Source organism: Peromyscus maniculatus, chromosome 11 (genome assembly GCF_049852395.1).
Source record: "Peromyscus maniculatus bairdii isolate BWxNUB_F1_BW_parent chromosome 11, HU_Pman_BW_mat_3.1, whole genome shotgun sequence".
In the NCBI taxonomy this organism is placed as follows: domain Eukaryota; kingdom Metazoa; phylum Chordata; class Mammalia; order Rodentia; family Cricetidae; genus Peromyscus; species Peromyscus maniculatus.
The window spans coordinates 49,209,867-49,231,089 of record NC_134862.1 but is presented as its reverse complement, the minus strand read 5'-3'; the positions used below and the strand labels follow the sequence as shown (position 1 = coordinate 49,231,089).

Below are 21,223 nucleotides of genomic sequence, written 5' to 3'. Positions count from 1 at the left end.
GGCAGGCTCTGAGCTTATGCCCTTGTCACACTTAGAGTCCACTCACTCTCTCTGCTTTATGTTTTCAGTTAAAAAAGGGATCCCTGCTCCTGCTCCCTGAGGCCACACCTACCAGGCTGTGATGGACTCTCCCTTCTGAACCATAAGCCTAAATAAAAACTTTCCTCTAAGTTGCCTTGATTGTGGTATTTTCTCACAAACAGAAAGGTCACTGATATGCCATCTTAAAGAGAGGAACATCTGCACTTCTATTTCCTTAATGAAAAAGAGGTTCAGAACACTAGCCTAAGACACTGTGCCAGGTAGACCACCAGCTCCATCACTAACTCTGGGAAAAACTGCTCAACTTCTCAATGTACCTACTTTCCATTTGTAGAACTGTACTATAGGTAAAGCCAACACCAACTTCATAAGAACATTATAACTACTAATGGAAGACACAGTAAAGCAAATACAATTGTGGTACCTAACACACAAGTGCTCAAGAAATGTTAACTACTGTCATCTGTCATGAAGGGAGGAAAAAGGACTTCAGGACAAAAGAGAGGGATAATATAACAAAATGGAATACCAATTATTCCAGCCAGAAAAAAGGTGGGGGGAGATATAAGGACTTAGTAGTTAGAAGTCAGAAAGACCTACAGGTAATGTTCACACATAGAGTAGACAAGGGAGATCAGCTTAGAGAGAGATGAGTTACTTGGTTGGTTAGTTGGTTGGTTGGTTGGTTGGTTGGTTTTGGTTGGTTGGAATCTGAGAAGGACTGGAAGGAAAGTAGGTAACTGAAGTGCTTCTGAAGAATTAAGAAATTTAAGGTAAATAAGGAAAGGACAGACACTTCAGGTGGAGCCATGGAAACAATGACGGATTAAGGAATTGTGGGTGCTGGAAAAGCGCGAAAGTGGTTGAGTTTTGTTCAAGAATAAACGCTGGAATCAGAGATGGCAACGTGCACTTGAGATGCTTTTAGGATAGCAGAGCCCACAGATGCTGGAACCAAAAGGCCAGATCACTAGAAGACTCTTCTACAAGGATTTTAAATTCTTCAGATTAGATACTGGAGAGAGTATCATGAGCCAAGTTCATTCTTAGAATAACTACTCACTGAGCCAAAAAAAGACAGACAAGAAAGATGAGCTTTGAGCTATTTGTTGTTTCTTTTGTTTGTTTGTTGAAGAATGAGAGAAAAAATACTTTGGAAATAGATATGGAAAGCAGTATAACAAGACCCACCAGGAGGCCCAAGGTCATTTGGATGCAGTATTTTTGAAGTTATAGTTTATACAGAAAATTCATGAACAAAATATGAAATTTAAACTGGGGCAGGAGTATAAGTATTTCAAAGCACATCACAAGTGCCAATACACTGCTAAAAGTACAAGTGAATACAAGCTCATCAATAGCAGATTTACTAATTCAGAAAACCCACTAAAACAAAACAAAGTATGTTCTTCAACTGCACTTTCACTCAATATATTATAGACAACTTACCAGGTTTCTTCTTCAGGCTTGATTTCTCGCAGTTGCTAATATGTCTTGAGGTAAGTGTTTCTTTCTTTTTGGTTCTTGCAATAGTTGACAGTGTAGACTCAAGAGGAGAAAAATGGATTCGTTTGATTTCACACATGTCCCCATGTTCTGTAACAGCCAGTTTTCCATTTGCATCTTCCATGTTTCCGTTGCTCTTTCTTTTACGAGAAACTAAAACTGCCGTTGAAGGTGTCACTGCATTTTCATAACCCGGAGGTTTACTTACTACTCGCTCTACAACTGGAAGACAAGAATGACAACCTCTCTCTTTCAGGTTATCCACTTCTTCTCCACATTCATCTACTATACCTTTGAGACATCTTTTAGTGTTTGGCTTATCAATCTCAGGTAGCTTTTCTCTAGCATTGGTGGGCTTTCTTTTGGTAACAGTGGCAGAAAGAATTGGGCGTCTCTTTGGTTGCTTATCCTGGTTACAAAGAGAAGCATCTTGAAACTTAGAAACACTGAGATGTTTTGTAAGACCGGGGCTATGGTACTTTATTTCTACAGGGTTTTGTTTTTGAAAACTAACCTTGGGAGTTTCTGACTGCAGACCGTCAAGGTTATATGCTAAACCCTCTCTTATTTTCCAGTCCTGGGAAGTTTTATTTGATAATGCTGATAACTTACATGTTTGCTGACCTATATGTGCCATGGTATCCTTTACAAATTGTGTTGGAGATAAAATGGGATTGACTGAATCTGATTTGACAGCTTTTTTAAGTCCATAATTATCGTTTAAAAAAGACTCTGGGCTTAAGATTGTTTGGCAAACTTCATGTACAGCTTGGGATTCCAAACACCGAGACTCTGAGTTCTCTTTCCTAAAGGTTTCTGATAAAACATTTCTCACTAATCCTAGGCCATTATCAGATGCATAGCTGTTGTTTACGAAAGAATCTGGACTGAGAAAATTGATTTGGCTTTGTGTAATATTCAAAGGTGAAGAACAGTTTGGAGCAAGAGGAAGTTTACTATTCCCTTCACTTTGGCCACTAATACTAATGGGATTAAGAAAAGTTTCATTTGTGACTTCCTCATTAAAATTAAAATTGTTTGAAATGCTGGCATCTTGTGCTTTGAAATGTGCATTTTTGGATCCATGAGGAGATGAATAGGCAGTAGACTTGTGGAAACACATTGGCAAGCAAGTTTCATTCTGGCATTCTTTAACAGGGCTAATAGATAAGGTGGGAACTTTGTTTTCTTCAAGGGATAAAGAATTGTTTTCTGTTGGAGAACAGCATTCACTCATAGCCAGATTTTCACAGGCCTGTAGTGGGCTCCTAATTCTGACAACTTTTTGTGAAATAGTAAATGCTTCATTAAAATTTTGGCTTTTGGAAGTCCGTTTATATTTTGAAGAGCCTGGAATCTTCTTATTGGTATTCCAAAGACTTCGCTGTAAAAATAAATGAAATACACTAAACAAGTTGCAAGCTGTTCTCTACTACTTTTAAATAAGTGATGTTATACATGTCACTTCATGACTTCCATCAAAATCATTTTTCTATAATAAACATTCCTTTCCAGTAAATCACAGAATGATTAAAACATTACCTTTTTCTTTCTATGCTCTTCTGCATTTCCTAGTAATATAGCCTGGTGCTTCAAAAAATCATTTACAAGAAATGTCACAATCTCCCTTACTCGTCCTTCTTTCAGTGGTGTCCAGGTGACAGAAACAGTAACTTTTTCTTTAGGCTGAAAGAAGAATAGATTTCCAATGATTATGATAATATAATTATATAATAATCAAATACGCTCTAGGCTTTAGGCCCAGGGGCACAACTAGTTGCATCCCAGCAGGCAAGACTCCCACAGGCAGGCCCGACTATCACCATCCCCTACAGGACCCTGTAACTTACAAGGACCAATCCCACCCATCCTCTGAGATCACAGCAGCTCCCTGAGACACAGACTCCTCCAGCTCTGATTGGACCAAGACCTCCCAATGGACCAAGAGTGCAGATTGGACCAAAAGAGGATCCCCCAGACACAGATACCTTTTGCGTTGATTGGAGGAAGAGATGGGTAGATAGATGCCAATGCAAAAATACATTCAACAACATAAAGAACATTATGGCATCACCAGAACCTAGTGGTTCTACATCAGCAAGACCTGAACATCCCAACGCAGAAAAAAAGAAAAAAAATCAATCTTAAAAATGACTTTAAGATGATAAAGGACTTTAAAAAGGACATGAAAAATTCTTTTAAAGAAATCAAGGAAAAGACAAACAAAAAATTAGAAATCAATAAATCCCTTAAAGAAAGCCAAGAAAAACCAATTGAACAGGTGAAGGAAACAGTTCAAGACTTGAAAACTGAAAGAGAGGAAGTAAAGAAGACACAAACCAAGGGAATGCTGGAAATGGGAAATCTGAGTAAACACAATGCAAGAAATGAAAGAGAGAATCTCTGGCGTTGAAGATACGATAGAGGAAATAGATTCATCAGGCAAAGAAACACTAAAGTCAACAAAGTCATAACACAAAATGTCCAGGAAATTTGGGACACCATGAAAAGAACAAACCTAAGAATAATAGGAATAGAAGAAGGAGAAGAATACCAACTCAAAGGCACAGAAAATATATTCAACAAAATCATAGAAGAAAACTTTCCCAACCTAAAGAAGAAAATGCCTATGAAGATACAAGAAGCTTACAGAACACCAAATAGACTGGATCCAAAAAAAGTCCCCTCATCACATAATAATCAAACCACTAAACATACAGAATAAAGAAAAAAAATATTAAGAGCTGAAAACCAGTTAAATCAAGACCAGATAAATAATTTAAATAGACCAATAATCCCTAAGGAAATAGAAACAGTCATTAAAAGTCTCTCAACCAAAAAAAAAAAAAAAAAAAAAAAAAAAAGATGTCCCCAGGACCAGATGGTTTCAGCACAGAATTCTACCAGAATTTCAAAGAAGAGCCAAGACCAATGTTCTTCAAATTGTTTCTACGGTTACCCTGATACCCAAACCAACAAAGATGCAACAAAGAAAGAGAACTAAAGACCAATCTCCCTCATGAACATTGATGCAAAAATACTCAATAAAATACTAGCAAACAAAATCCAAGAACACATCAAAAAAGTTATCCACCATGACCAAGTAAGCTTCATTCCAGAGATACAAAGATGGTTCACCATATGAAAATCTGTCGATGTAATACACCATAAAAGCAAACGGAAAGGAAAAAAACCACATGATCATCCATTAGATGCCAAAAAAGCCTTTGACAAAATCCAACACCCCTTCATGATAAAGGCCTTGGAGAGATCAGTAATACAAGGAACATAGCTAAACATAATAAAGGCAATCTACAGCAAGCCAACAGCCAACATCAAATTAAATGGAGAGAAACTCAAAGCGATTTCCACTAAAATCAGGAACAAGACAAGGCTGTCCACTCTCCCCATATTAATTCAATATAGTACTCGAAGTTCTAGATAGAGCAATAAGACAACAAATGGAGATCAAGAGGATATAAATTGAAAAGGGAGAAGTCAAACTTTTGCTATTTGCAGACGATATGATAGTATACATAAAGTTACCCCAAAAATTCTACCAGGGAACTCCTACAGCTAATAAACAGCTTTACTAATGTGGCAAGTTACAAGATATAACTCAAAAAAGAAAATTAGTAGCCTCCTATATACAAATGATAAACGGGCTGAGAAAGAAATCAGGGAAACATCACCCTTTACAATAGTAACAAATAATATAAAATACCTTGGGGTAACTCTAACTAAGCAAGTGAAATACCTGTATGACAAGAACTTTAAGTCTCTGAAGAAAGAAATTGAAGAAGATATCAGAAAATAGAAAGATCTTCCATGTTCACGGGTAGGTAGGATCAACATAGTAAAAATGGCAATCTTACCCAAAGCAATCTACATATGCAATGTAATCCCCATCAAAATCCTAGTACAATTCTTCATAGACCTGGAAAGAACAATACTCAACTTCATATGGAAAAACAAAAATCCCAGGATAGCTAAAAAAAAAATCCTATACAATAACCTCTGGAGGCACCACCATCCCTGACCTCAAGCTCTACAAAAGAGGTATAGTAATAAAACCAGCTTGGTACTGGAATAAAAACCAACATGGGGACCAATAGAATCAAATTGAAGACCCTGACATTAATTCACTCACCTTTGAACACCTGATTTTTTACAAAGAAGCCACACTATATAATGGAAACATTCAACAAATGGTGCTGGCAGAACTGGATGTCAACATGTAGAAGATTGCAATTAGATCATATCTATCACCATGCACAAAACTCAAGTCCAAGTGGATCAAAGACCTCAACATAAATCTAATTACACTGAACCTGATAAGAGAAAGTAGGAAATAGCCTTGAATGCACTGGCACAGAAGACCACTTCCTAAATATAACACCAGTAGCACAGACACTGAGAGCAACATTTAATAAATGGGACCTCCTGAAACTGAGAAGCTTCTGTAAGACAAAGGACATTGTAAATAAGACAAAATGACAGCCTACAGAATGGCAAAAGATCTTCACCAACCCCACATCTGACAGAGGGCTGATCTCGAAAATATACAAAGAATTCAAGAAACTAGACATCAAAATACCAAACAATCCAATTTAAAAAATGGACTATAGAGCTAAACATAATTCTCAACAGAAGAAATCTCAAATGTCTGAAAGACATTTAAGGAATTGCTCAACATCCTTAGTCATAAGGGAAATGCAAATCAAAATTACTCGGAGATACCATCTTACACCTGTCAGAATGGCTAAGATCAAAAACACTAAAGACAGCTTATGTTGGAGAGGATGTGTAACAAGGGGAACACCCCTCCACTGTTGGTGGGAGTACAAATTTGTATAGCCACTTTGGAAATCAGTATGGTGGTTTCTCAGAAAATTGGGAATCACTCTACCTCAAGACCCAATGATACCACTCTTGGGTATTTACCCAAGGGAGCTCAAACAAACCACAAGGACACTTGCTCAACTATGTTCATATCAGCATTATTCATAATAGCCAGAACCTGGAAACAACCTAGATGCCCGCCAATTGAAGAATGGATAAAGAAAGTGTGATACATATACACAATGGAGTATTACTCAGCCGTAAAAAACAATCAAGGTCTCCCATGGGGAGTCAGCAGAGCCTGGCTTGATTTGGGAGATGTGGGGATGTGTGGTGGCTTGGGAGGGAGGGCTGGCGAGTGGGAGGAGGGAGGAGGTGGGATTTGTGGGTGGTATGTAGAGTAGAAAAATTCTTAATAAAGAAAAACGAAAAAAATACATTGTGGACATGTATAAAAAAACAATGACATCATGAAATTTGCAGGCAAATGGATAGAACTAGAAAATATCATCCTGAGTGAGGTAATCCAGACTCAGAAAGACAACATGGTATGCACTCACTCATAAGTGCATAATAGTTGTAAAACAAAGAATAACCAGACTACAACTCACAGCTCCAGAGAAGCTAGGAAACAAGGAGGATCCTAAGAGGGATGTATTGATCACCTTGGGAAGGAGAAACAGAGGAAATCCAGATAAGTAAACTGAGGATGCGGGGGGGGGGGGGGGGGGGGGGGGGTGGGGGGGGGAGGTAAGGAATGGGAATGAAAACATGAGGGAATGGGATGGTTGAGCTGGGAGAGAGATGGAGTGGGAGAGCAATGAAGGAGATATTTTGATAGAGGGAGACATTGTGGGGTAAGGGAGAAACTTGGTACTAGGGAAATTCCCAGGAATCTACAAGGATGACTCCAGATTAGACTACTTAGCAACAGTGGTGAGGGTGCCTGAACTAGCCTCCCTGGTAATCAGATTGGTGAATATCCTAACTGTCATCACAGAGCCTTCATGCAGTAACTGACGGAAACAGATGCAGAGATCCACAACCACACACCAGGCAGAGCTCTGGGAGTTCAGTTGAAGAGAGGGAAGAGGGATTACATGAGCAAGTGGGGGGTCAAGATCATGAAAGGGAAATCTACAGAGACACTGAATCAAGCTCAAAGGAACTCACAAACTTTAGACCAACAGCTGCGGAACCTGCATGGGACTGGACTAGACCCTCTGCAGACAGGAGACATATGTGTAGCTGGGTCTGTTTGAGGGGCCCCTGGCAGTGTAATCAGGATCTATCCCTGGTGCATGAGCTGGCTTTCTGGATCCCATTACCTATGGTCAGACACCTTGCTCAGCCCTGATAAAGTGGGGAGGGGCCTGGTCCTGCTTCAACTGAATGTACCAGGCTTAGCTGTCTTCCTCATGGGAGAACTTACCTTGTTAGAGGAGGGGATGATGGGTGGGAGGAGGAAGGTGGAGGGGGACGGGTAGCGGGAGGAGGGATGAGAGAGGGATCTGTGGTTGGTATGTAAAATCAATTTTAAAAAAATTTAAAAAAAGAATTGCACAATAAAAAGAAAAAAGAAGTTCAACCTAATTCTTTCATTTTACAGTAAGGAAATTGTGACTTTGGATGTTTAGTTAATTATGATTTAATTAACAGGTCATAATAAAAATTGAGTTTGGATAAAAAGAATCAAATGCACTATATATAACTAGTAGTTATAATACCCTAATAGGGTTAAATATTTTTTTGCTACTTTTATTTTTCTATGCTAGTCCATTGTAAGAAAAAAAAAACACTAGCAATAAAAGCCCACAACAAAATAAAATTATAAATATAATGAAAATTATAAAATTATAACAAAATCCAATTGCACAAAAGCAAAACACTGATAATCTACAAGTCATTTTAATTGGTTGGTTTTAAAAACATAGCTGTGGGGACTAGGGACCTAGCTCAGTAGTCAAGTGTGTGCTTTGAGCAGCCTAAGTTGCCAAGCATGGTGGCAGGAACCTTAACTTAAAAAGATGAACTTTTCTTGAAAAGTAGAAATCATAGATTTTTCAAGCAGCTGATTAAAAATAATGGAGAATTTTTCCTCTACAAGCCAGCACTTATCCTTACTTCTATATTATAACAAAATGGAGTAAGTACAAGAATTGAAGAGAGGCTGGGTGGTGGTGGCGCACGCCTTAAATCCCAGCACTCAGGAGGCAGAGCCAGGCGGATCTCTGTGAGTTCGAGGCCAGCCTGGTCTCCAAAGCGAGATCCAGGACAGGCACCAAAACTACAGAGAAACCCTGTCTCGAAAAAACAAAAACAAAAACAAAAAACAAAAAAAAATTGAAAGAAAGTCTTTCTATAGACAGAGGGGTAACGGTTTCTGAAGTGCCAGGACTCCTGATGATGCAGCCAATCTCAGATTAGCCTTTCCCTGAAGACCTTCTTACTTGTTACCAAGCGATTTGTGCAGACTTCCTCAGCTAATTGTTTTCACAGCTTTTGAGGTTCTACTCAATGAAAAGGACAGTAATCATAGTCAGAACGAAACTTTTTAACTTTACCTTGACAGCAAAGAGGAAAAAAGAAAGAAAGAAAAAGGAGTAAAATACAAAGGTGTACCTACACATATCATGTGCATATTGAGTAAAATTCTAAGGATGCTTTTAGGGTGTTGCCTGTGGATGTTTAAGCAAAACAGTCCATTATCGCAACCGAAATGTAGTTAGTTCCACTCTGTCTAAACATACATATGAAAAATAAAATGCATATTAAAATGGCTGAAAGGAAGCAATTAGAAAACTTCCATCAATGTACAACTCCTAATCTCAAAACACAGAATGCCAACCCCAAACATATTTTGCAAAGACTGCCAAAAGTCTATTAAAGACGTGTAACGCTTCTACGGATGGCAGGTGCACGCCCTTTGATTCATCAACCCGAGCAAGTTACTGCCCACTTTTGCCATGTATTCACACAAATCACACAGCGCCAAAGCCCATCCACAGTCAAAACGGGGGAGTTGACTTGGTGTCAGGGTCCCGTTCTAATCCCAGCCCTGCCCTGCAAAGGGAGTGTCCCAGAATCAAAACAGGAAGCTGACCTAGTGTCGGAGTGCCCTCAGCTCCCAGCCCCACATCTGCAGCAGAATACCCCACCGTCACGGCTGGGAGCTGACTTAGTTTTTCTCTCTGTATGCCAAGGGCGCCACGCCACGGGGACGTGCCCCTCGCACCCACCTTCAGCTCACAGCGGCTCGGCACCACGCTGAAGCCCTGGCCTGCGGCGCGCAGCAGCGACAGCTCCACCTGCAGAGGCTCCTCGTGCGGGTTTTGCAGGACCAGAGACCGCGTCCGTGAGGTGCCCACGCGGACGTCCCCAAAGCAGAGGAACGTAGCGGCACAGAAGTGGCTGAGCAACAGCACCGGCGGGGACGAATCCCCCGTCTCCGGATCCCGGGGCGCGCGCCGCCCGCTCTCCTCCAGGTTGTAAGCCGCCTGCCGGGTCGCCATGGCAGCCGCCCCGCTCCGGGCGGTCTGCTCCGGGCTGCCGGCCTCCCGCCGCCTGCCCAGAAAGCGGGGGATCAGGACAAAGATCAGAAAGCCACAGACTACCAAAGCCCGAGCAAAGCAGCCTAGCCGCTTTTGCTTCGGTTCAAATATCTGGCCTCCACCAATGGCAGCTCCGAGAACCGCCTTGCCAGCGCACCAATCAGAGAGCAGATCACTGCCCCCTCGCGAGCTGGCCAATCAGTGAGTAGACAACCGCCCACATCAACTAAAGAACCAATGAGTGAGCGAGAGCTCTTGGCCAATGGGACCGCGGCGCCTTGTTTAAATGATTGGCGAGGCTGTCACGGCTGCCTGGAGAGGAGATTGAAAAGGCAGCAAAATTCCGCGAGTTGCCTTAGAAATGAAATTGCCTTTGATGTTTTAAATACGCTACGATGAAGGAAAAGGCATCATCACTGTGTCCAACCCACGGCTGCATACGGTCCAGAATAACTGAGTGAAACTTGTGAACCGAAGTTTCCCGGGAAGAACTGGCACCTTCAACAAATGCTGGGCGAGACCGAGGAACTGATTAGAAAGTCAGATTGTGGGAAGGTTAGAAATTGGAAGTCAAGTCTAATAATTGTTGGGGAACATCGTCTGCCCTCTTAATAGCCATGTCTTGTCATCCTTTGTAAGTGACCTAACAGCATTGTGACCATTGTGTAAATTAACCGTAATGTACAGAGTACTGGTTTTCCAACCATGAGTACTGCCAGCATCTGTGGATGTGAGAGGTTTCCCTTTTGCCTTAACATATCTATTTCATGTTTCCACCTATTATTTGAAAAATGCCTTTGAGTACTGTAAAAACTTCATCAAATGGAACATGGAATTTGGGATAACCTAAAAATATGTCCCTATGCCATGGTCACTCGTATTTGACTTCTGAATAAGCTGATAAAATGGGACCAAAAGAAAAAGACACTTTTGAGGTGAGAATTTTGATTTTCTGTCAGTAGAGTCAATATGAGTTTTGCTTTTTTATAACTTGTGCGGTTTACCAGCATTTTGCCACTGTGTCAGAAAGTTTGGCACTCCTGATTGCCACACATAACCATACACAATTGTTAAGTAAGCCAAGAAATTTTATATAAACCATGCCTTCTTATCTGATATGCCTGCCCAGAATTAATCAGCTTTACTCTGTACATTTACTGGGCTGAACAGAGATGTAAAAAAATGTTAGCATGTTGTTGGGTTGTTTTGTTTTTAGACAGGGCCTTGCTCCATAGTCATGATCAAATTGTGATGGCCCATTGAGGGCTGTAACAGAAATGGAGATTAGTTTGTGTGGTATCCTACAGAGGCACTAACATTTTACAGCAAGCATTTCTCCCAAAAAACAGAATGAATAGTTGCAGGAATGAGCAAGAGAGAGGTTAAGAGAGCTCATTTTTAATTTTATATAAAATATCTTATTTCACTAATAGAGTTTTGCTACACTTTAGACTTCTCCAAAAACAATGACTATTTCAAACAAAATAGTCACCACTGATACTTGAATTTTTATGAAACACATAAAATTTAAGGTCTACTAATGTATATGTTTAATAATATACTTATACATAAATATATAAATAATGTAAATATGTAATTGATTAGAATTATGTTTCAAAAATGTCCCCAAGATATTTGGTGTTCTACTTATTCATGGTTTTCATTTTATAGAGGCATGCAGAACACTGTGTTCCATACTCTGAAAACATAATTTGAAAGGAACCTGGATATGCTTTACTAGGACCAAAGAACTCTGTTTATTTAAAATATCAAAATAACACAAAGAACAAATTTAATATGCAAGATGACACATACTACTCACAAAGAACTGAATTTCTGCTCTAAAGACATTCATACTTAAGAAACACGAGACAAACAAAATATCTACTAAACTCGACATTTAACATACAATGGGAAATAATGATTTCTGATATTTTAGATTATCCTTTGTAATTACTTTTAACTGTCCTTAATTAAAAACAAAAGTTATGATTTGAAACAGAACACAGAAGCATTTCCATTTTAATATGCACCATCCCTCCCTTAAACAGAACAGTTCTGACACAACATGGAACAACTAAACACCCAGCTTGTGTAATGTTTTGGCAATCACTCATCAACTGTAATACAGTTTTACTTACAAGGAGAAAAGTCTGATTGTTGAATAAAGGACTTTCTATAATTACACCACAGTACATTATTCATTTTATGCAAGCAGGAATATCAAACAGAGAGGCATGGTGACAGTGAGATGTGCACATGCTCTTCATGCCAGACATTTCAAAATCTCCAGTAGTAACACAAGCATTGAAATTACTTGGCTTTACTTAAGAATCTGAAATGCTTTTATAAAGGTTTTCATCTTTGAATAACATCTATTCTCCAAAGAACATCCTTAAATTCTAAATAAATGGCTGCAGAGACTAACTGGTTTTGGGATCTTTCAAAGGACAGACTCAAGATCAATATACAGCAAGTTAAAACATAAACACACCTTCTCTACAAAATCATCCCTCCTCTCATCTTCCACACTATTTAATCCTATTGCTTTTATCATAGTGATCTACTTCCAAAGAGGAAGCACAGAAAGCATGCTGATACCACAGCGGAAGTATTGTAGTGGAAGTATCGTAAGTAAAAATTGTATAAATATGGGAGGATACCAAAAAAAAAAAAGGAACACTCAAGGAAACTTAAAGGGAAATGTGCAAAAGAAATGAGTGGAATATGTAGAACTGTCTAGTTCCTATATGCTGTGTAGAAAATTATTCTCATCCATTATTCACGCTAATAGCAGGTAACATTTAACGTAATTCTACTTAAAGATTTAGAAACACTACTTACTCCTTATTAAATAATGCATTTTCAGTCTTTTTCAATTTGGCACTAAATCTTAAAATGTCCAAACATGACTCTGTTGAAAGGTCGTGCTTTTTTCTGAGTCATCAACTCAAGTTCTGTGTAGACTGGGATGCTGCTGCTCCCTACGAGCAGTTCTTCTCACACCATCAATCATGTTCAGTTCAGGGAAAGTGAACTAAGTCTTCAGTGCAGAGCTGGGTGCTCATGGCAACAAGTTACTTAAGAGAGCAATCAGAGATAGAGGGTGACATGAGGGGCAGAGGTACTATTCCTTCTGTCAGATTGTTCTAAGCATCTAGACAGGCTGAGGAGTGACTCCAGTAACCATTAAGGCCACAATAGGAACTTTAAAAAAATGACATGTAAATCATAAAAACCAATGTTCACACTATCACTTAATGCCAATTTTTCTAAGTTAACATAAAACTATGTAAAAGGCTGTTGCCCAACCAGCAGGCAACACAAACATAAGACTCAGAACCAAAAAAATAAAACAAAACAAACAAGCATTTATTTACCAGTACACTCTAGGGATCCGAAACAACACTACAAAACTACACATCTCTGAAAAAGCACGAAGTATTCAATCCAGAAAAGATGGTCTAAAAGAACACTCTCAAAAAACTAATGTTTTTCTCCTGTCAATAATAAATTAGAGTGATATGGTAGGAACAACATTCAAGTTCATAAACATACCAGGTTAATTGTGTTGAATTAGGATGTGATTGAATGAAAAACAACGGATGGTATTTATTAGCCCTTAACACTTTATAGTCACTCCACAAAGGTGTTTTTGACACTTTTTAAGGTTGAAAGAAATTAGTATACTTCTTTTATGCTACCATCACTTAAAAGGCAGTCACTTTATTAAAGCACCAGTTGAAAATGCTAGTTTTATTCCTCTTTTCCCCAGCAGTAAAGGTCTACATTAAGTCTGCGAACTGTACTACTTTTGTAGTTGCTTGAAGGTGTCTTGCTGGCATAAGGAACAAACTCTATGGTTAAGTGGTATTTTAGGCTGCCAAAACCAAAGAGTTTCTTATAAAAATAACCTCACCTTGATCTGGAGAAAAAAAAAATCTAAGGCAGAAATTATTTTTGTAATGTAGTGTAAAATATAAGCTTATTATTCAATAGTGTTCATTAAAAAAACTGCATCCAACTAAATTGAGAGAAATGAGTATTCTAACTTGTAACTGGTTGGTCAGTGTGACTGTTCCCAGAGTAGTTTCGCTACTTATTTTATACACATAAACACAAACATTTAATACTTAATATCGATATTCAAACTAACAATTTTTTTAAATCTATTATCCAAGGACTTCAACTGTGCTTCTTTGGACAAAGATATAGTCAAACAACAAAGAATTTAAATTCTTTTAAACTACCCAATACCTACTCAAAATCTTTGGTGCATTAAGTCGGAGATAGTAAGTTAATAAATTTCTGTACTCAATAACTTATTCAATTTACAGATTAAGTGCTAACTGTTATCTATCAAAAATTAATTTAAAACAATAAATTATACTCACAAAATAAAATATTCACAATGAGGCTAAACTTAGTTGTGAGATTCAAAATTTTAAGCTTAGTTACAAAATAATGATTTTAGAGTCATAGAAAGATGAACTAAGAAGAGTGGGGCTCATTTTATAAATTTTTGTGCCTACTTTGAGAGCTAATATACATTCAGTTTATCCAAATCCATGTTCTTACATTTTTGGAAACTAGAGGAAGCAAAGTAATTTTCCCACTATTGTGGTTTTACTTATTTCTTCTAAGTATTATATTGACTACCTCCAGACTGCATTAGGAACAAAAGAATGTAGTGCCTGGCACATAGTATGCATTCATTAATGCTACATCTTCTTCTTTCGTGAATTGCAGTCTGCCACCAGAGTTCAAATAAGTACTTTCTCTATAACATGGAAATACATCATTCCCTTTCTAGTTCAGAACTGCTTACAAGGTTCAAATGAGATAACATGTGAAAATGTTTTCAATAATACAGTATTCCAGCTTATCTACAGTAATAACTAAGTACAATTATACAATTGTATTTTACTTTACATAAGAGCTATATTCTTGAAAAGTCCTAAGTAAACCAATTCCTAAATTAAATCATATATTTAAAGTATTAGAACATCATTATTAAAAGAACCTTAAATACTTTCAAAACCCCAGGTATTATTTTCACTGTGGAAATGTTGTATCCTCCTTTTCTGCCACAATACACAATGTATCATGCATATAACACACATATAGACCATTTGCCTTTTTTGATAAACCCAAATTTCTCTGCAGTAGCTTATCTCTAAGGCAAAGTATATTTATAGGTATGATGTTTTAATTTCAATAGGCTATTTAGTTAAAATCTTATCTGCCTTTAGGATAAAAATCATGAATCCATGTTCTTGATACTTGATTTGAAAGTCTAGGACTCATAGTGCCTCAGAGTCCAGCTCCATCATTAGTTCCCACAGAACATTTCCACGCTAAGTAACTAAGAATGCTTTAACAATAGGAAATAATATGAAATTAAATCAACTGGTTCAAAGACAATTACAACCAAACTTCCATAAGTGAGGCAAAACTCAGGTTACCTTTATTATTTATATCAGCTACTTTGGTTAATGCCTCAATTTGCAACATGCTCTTTGTCTGAACATCACTATGGCAATTGTTCCTATAAAGTACCTTCATTTCTTAAGTGCTTAAACATTTTCCTCATTATTGATTATGTTTTATTCACTAAAATTTAATTATTTTATTTGTGATATGTTTTCAAAACCCACAAGGGCTAGGCAAGACTTTACAGTTTACACACAAAAAAGTGCTAAAAGCAATTAGGAGTGTAAACAAATTGAAATAGAAAATTTTAAAAACTGCTAATTTTCCAGTAGTTTACATACAAACTGCATGTTAACAGTAACTCAACTTTGCCTAGTCTAACCCTCAAGCAACCCCACCAGGAAAACCTCATCCTAGGTTAAGTAGAAATTGAGTTAAAAGAGACAAAAAAATGCAAAGTGCACATCTTTAAAAGTATTTTTGTAATTTTGGCAGGCTTTTTCTTCACTTAAATTTCATCAGTGAGGTGTTTCTGTGATTGCTATTTCCTTTCACCAAGCTTTCAATTATTGTCTCATCTAAAAAGAAGACTGAAGAATAGAAAAAGATCTCATAAGGAAGCAAAATTAAAGTTCTGGCTTGAGTGTAAATCTGTATACAGTAGTAGTGCATTCAGCTGAAAAACTATGTTAAATTTGGGCAAATTTGAGAATGGGTTTGGCACCTTTTCTGACATTATATATGAAACATCTAGGTTCCATTTCCCTATTTCAAAGCCAGCCAAATTTTGTAAACGAAACATTAAATACATTATTTAATTAAACCGTCATCAATTTAGTTACAGCTGTCCCTTCTTTACTCATCTAGATGCTGAAACATACTGTGAATGTGGAATAAATGACCAAATACAAGACATGCATGTGTCTTGATATCTAGGTAAAACTGTCATATTTTTCATTATTATATATTCAGTTAGGTAATCTAATGCCTAGATCTATTTGTATTTATTATTCATCATAGTTGAGTGCAGGTCCAAATATCTGGATTAAAATAATAATCTTACCTTTTATTTAGCATCCTAACCTTATATTTGTTAGCTTTTAGCTTTCAGCTTGTGAAAACCCCAAATATAATGACAAAAATAATAGATGACAAGATAGAAATACAAAGATCTTCTTACATGAACATGTAAGAAATTTCAAATCTCAACTTTGAAAATCTGAATGAAACAATGGCATTTAATTAGAATTAAAAGTTTGCAATTTTGGACGTGCTTACACTCCTTCCTATAGGCTACATACATGGTCCTTCAAACTTCAGAGCAATATGGGGAAGGGAGAAAAGAGCTGACTAAAAGTAAACTTTGGCTTGGGGCTCACACCTGGTTGGCTAAGGCAGAAAGATTGCCACAAATTGAGGCCACCCTGGGCTACAGTCGAAGACCCTGTCTCAAAAAAAAAAAGGTAAAGGAATAGAAAAATTCCACTGATGATTTAAAAAATACCTCCACCATTTTCAGCAGCTAATAATCTGAAATTTAAAAATCCATTCAAAATTAGTACTAAATAATCTTTTAAAAAATCATACTTCAAATATTATGGCAAAATGTGTCCAAGTATTCAGTCAATAGAAATAAGCTTTTCTTGATTTGAAGCTGTTCTGAAGACTTGAGAAACTAGAAAAAAAAAATGAAAAAAAAAAAACAATAGCAGCCCTACTAATTGAAAAGCCAGTAGTTTCTGGCTGTCAGCATACAAGCATCAAAGGTCTATGGAATGTTTACTCATGAGCGATGCTCACTACTGGACATATTCTGGACAGCAGTTGTGCTATCAAGGCCCAATAATGTTCCAAGATAAGACGGTTCTCTAGGATCTAGCATCTGCTCAGGTCGGACTGGGTGAACTATATTTGCAGGCTGAGGAGTAAGAGTGTATTTTTCCAGAAAAGCTAAATCTGCTGCCCGTGGATAATCAGTAGGCTGCGGCTGTGGTGGCAGAATCTCATGGGATGATGGGGGAAGTGTGGTGGTATGAGGCACCAGATCGCTGGATGTGTCAGGCATTTGAACTGGAACCAATGTTACTGGAACACATACTTCTGCAGACACATTCTGTAGCATAGTCTTGGCTTCCGGCTGATAAACTTTGGGCTGGTCCAGATATTGTTTTGTCTCTGCTTGAAAGATCTTATCATCAGATGAGTACTCTATTGTTGGCAAAGACACGAGTTTTTCCTCAGAAGTACTGAGAGAATCATCAGGAGATTTTATCCCATGAACATGGTCAATGTGGTATTTCAGCTTGTCTTTCCGCTTAAATGTTGCATTACAGTGTTGACAATTGAAAGGTCGGGCATCAGAGTGAATAACCAGGTGTTTTGTTAAAGTTTTCTTAATTCTAAAAGACTGATTGCAAATTTGACATTTGTATGGTTTTTCACCTGTGAAAAATAAACATATGAACAAAAATAAAATTAATGTATAATGTACCCATTTGATAAGATGGTAATTTATATAGCAAATGTTTCACATGCATATCTGTTAAAACCTTGGTAAAAACAGTAGCACTTTAAGCAATCATAAATGAAGAAAGCCTGTCAAATTCATAAAGATAGTGAATTAAACATCAAAATGATCTGGGCTTAAGTCCTGAATAAACTATTTAGGAGATAGACTTTTCAGCCTAGTTCCCTACCTGCAATGTAGTGCCTAAAAAGGAAGTAAAGTAACTTCTTAGCCCTATTCTCAGTGTCTTAAGTGCTTAATAAACCTTATTATTGCTTACTATTACTTTATTCCTACTGAAAAAAAACACAAAAGTTTTTCTAAACGGAAACATTTGATATCCTTCTACCTATAAACTATATAAAAACCAGAAGAACAACTCTTAACTTTGTTTTTGTTTTTGTTTTTTTTAGGAGAGGTGAACAAAAAGTAGTAACACTGGTTTCTAACAAGAGACCAAACTTTTAAATTTCATTGGGGAAAATAATTAAGAATACCAAATCAGTACCTGATTCTTCTGTGGTTAGGTTCTTATAATGTCATTTTATTTTGCTTTTTTTTATTAAAAAAAAAAAAATTCCTAGCACAACCAAAGTGCTAGGCAGAATAATAACCCCTTAAAGGCATATGCGTTCTAATCCACAGAAGCCATGAATATTTACTTTACACAGTAAAGTAGGCTTTGCAGTGTCCTAAAGTTAAGACTTTGAAATGGGCAGATTGATTGGATTATCAAAGGAGCCAAATAACTTCAGGAGACCTTAGAAAGTGGCTGATAACTAATGAAGGGTAAATCAGATGTGACAGAACTCAACTCCAAATTGCTAGCTTTGAAAATGGAAGGGAGCAAGCAGCCAAGGAAGGAGAAAGCCACAATAATGATAACTGTTATCAGAAGGTGGAGAATAGCAACACAGGAAAGGGCCAGCAAATGTTAACAGTGCTTAAGCTTGTGCTGGGGATGTAGCAGTGGTAGAGGACTTGCCTCACAAATATAAGGCCCAGGGTTCAAATGCCCCCACACCCCCAAAAGTCCTTATATGTCCCAAGTTCTATTTAAAATAGCTATAAAATTAAAATTTATATAAGGAAAAGAGGGACATTAAAAGGCATTTGTGCACCCTAAAAGGTGATGATCTTATTTTTCCTAGAAAGTAGACACTAATCGAGAAAAAAAAATTTACCCAAAAAATGAGACAAAAAGAAAAATGAAAAGGGAATAAATATAAGATTACATTGTTGTAGAATATTAAAGTATGTTACTATTATGTTGCATTTGTTTAACTCTATGAAGCTGTATTTACTGTGCCTGTCTACAACACCTGATAGTCTAATAAAGAGCTGAACTGCCCACAGCAAGGCAGGAGAAAGGATAGGCGGGGCTGGAAGGTAGAGAGGATAAATTGAAGGAGAAATCTGGGGGAGAGAAGCAGTAGCCAGAGAAGGAAGAGGACTCCAGGAGTCAGCCACCCAGCTACACAGCAAGCCATGGAGTAAGAGTAAGATTTACAGAAGTAAGAGAACAGGAAAAGACCAGAGGCAAAAGACAGACAGGGTAATTTAAGTTAAGGAAAGCTGGCAAGAAAAAAGCCAAGCTAAGGCCAGGCATTCATAAGTAAGACTACGAGTCCATGTGTGAGTTATTTGGTGGCGGGCCTCCCAAAAAGAGAAAAAGACATTACATTATATGAAATTCAAGCAGGGAAAATTAATTTTTGGTAATGTAAATCAAAATAGCCATCTTTCAAGGATGTTACTCATCAAGAACAGTCATGAGGATGGTTTTAACAGCCTACTACTATTATATAACATGATCTGAATAGTGACAACATTCATGAATTCATCATAAAAAGTATACTGGACTTTTCATTAGGATTTGTGCACTTTATGAGCTATCTTCAATAAAAAAATAGTTTATAAGAACATGTTGAACTTCAAAAAGGAAAATAAGAAAGAAAAAGAAAAGAAACTGAAAATCAAGCCCTAAATATCTATCTTGTCATCCTTATGCTAATTTTAACTAATACATTAAATTCCAACAAGACTGTCAGGAGAATGTATGTATGTAGGTATGTAGGTATGTATGTACGTATGTATGTATACATTCTGGGAACTGCATAAGCCAAAGAAATGGGTGAGAATAATCTATTTGTAGAAGAAAATCCCAGGAACCTCCCAACTAATTTCTCTCATTTTTGTAGTTGAAAGCAAGACTAGATGTTCGTCATAGAAAAGCAAGATGAATTCAAACTGAAAATAACCTATATTGTACCTTGCTGCAGAAATGACTTACTAACATATCACAAAAACTAAGTAAGGAGATCATAAAACCCAAGAACATGTAATGCCCCAAGGATTTCAAGACAATAAAAAAAAAAAATCTAGAGAATAAAATCATTGATTGTCTATATATGCATACATGTTCATGTGTACAGGTGTGTATAAACATTTGTGAAAGCCAGAAGTCAACCTCGGGTATGTCCAGCCTGTTTTTTTGTTTGTTTTTGAGACAGAGTATCTTCATTGGCCTGAAGTTGTCCAAGTAACCTAAGCTGGACCTGGGACCTGCCTGTCTTCATTTCTCCAAAGACCACCTCCCTTGATGAAATTACAATGGGTGCCGCCATACCAGCCTTCATATACAGGTTCTAGGAATCAAGATTGGGTCCTTCTGTTTACAAGGCAAGGACATAACCACCTAATCTATCTCCCCAACCAGGACAACAAAACTTTTTGATCACCAAAGGGGCACTGCTGGTCACTTCAGTAAGGGTGGTTCAGTATTCTTCACCATCCTCTAGTGAAACCATACTATAAAATTACTATACAATTGGCAATTCGCCGGGCGGTGGTGGCACATGCCTTTAATCCCAGCACTCGGGAGGCAGAGCCAGGCAGATCTCTGTGAGTTTAAGGTTACAGAGTGAGTTCCAGGAAAGGCACAAAGCTACACAGAGAAACCCTGTCTTGGGGGAAAAAAATTGGCAATTCCCCCTCTCATAAATTTAGCAATTCTATTTTCCAAATAAGGGTGCTCTTCCCAGGAAACATTAAGAGCTCATTTTCTGGAATGTGAGTTGATAAGCTGACATTTGGGATAATGCCTTTTCAATGATCACGAACTATACAAAATATTAACTCTCATGCCCAGATAAAGCTGGGTTGTGGATTTAGGAAACTATATAATCCATTTTTGGAAGAGTCACTTTGTCAAGTCCTATCTAGGTCTCAGTAAGTCAAATCTAGACCGATGGCTGCTTTTATAGTTTTCCTGAACACAGATGCATCCACTTGTAATAATACCTACAGCTACTCTTGTGCTACAGGAACACAGTTAAGTGAC

The 21,223-nt window shown here is 37.6% G+C and overlaps 2 protein-coding genes and 1 long non-coding RNA gene across 5 annotated transcripts in view; 1 reads left to right on the top strand and 2 right to left on the bottom strand.

Moving 5' to 3' along the window:
• Positions 1 to 10,065, bottom strand: part of Aspm (assembly factor for spindle microtubules) — a 55,039-nt gene extending 44,974 nt beyond the window's left edge. The window contains exons 1-3 of the mRNA XM_016000960.3: positions 9,630 to 10,065; positions 3,091 to 3,234; positions 1,492 to 2,932 (exon numbers count right to left, since the gene is read on the bottom strand). Coding sequence (XP_015856446.1) covers positions 1,492 to 2,932; positions 3,091 to 3,234; positions 9,630 to 9,902 — 1,858 coding nt within the window. The 5' untranslated portion in view covers positions 9,903 to 10,065. The remainder of the gene's footprint in view (positions 1 to 1,491; positions 2,933 to 3,090; positions 3,235 to 9,629) is intronic.
• Positions 10,066 to 10,210: 145 nt separating this feature from the next.
• On the top strand, positions 10,211 to 20,562 carry LOC121821278 (uncharacterized). Of its 2 annotated transcripts, XR_006062000.2 has the most exons (4): positions 10,211 to 10,348; positions 12,501 to 12,571; positions 16,242 to 16,310; positions 20,394 to 20,562. It is a non-coding gene; the product is annotated as an uncharacterized LOC121821278 (long non-coding RNA). The 2 variants fall into 2 exon arrangements; XR_013043300.1 differs by lacking the exon at positions 16,242 to 16,310.
• Zbtb41 (zinc finger and BTB domain containing 41) overlaps positions 11,675 to 21,223 on the bottom strand; it is a 36,117-nt gene continuing 26,568 nt past the window's right edge. For both annotated transcript variants that reach the window (XM_006982409.4, XM_006982408.4), the window contains exon 11: positions 11,675 to 17,816. In XM_006982409.4, coding sequence (XP_006982471.1) covers positions 17,158 to 17,816 — 659 coding nt within the window. In that variant the 3' untranslated portion in view covers positions 11,675 to 17,157. The remainder of the gene's footprint in view (positions 17,817 to 21,223) is intronic.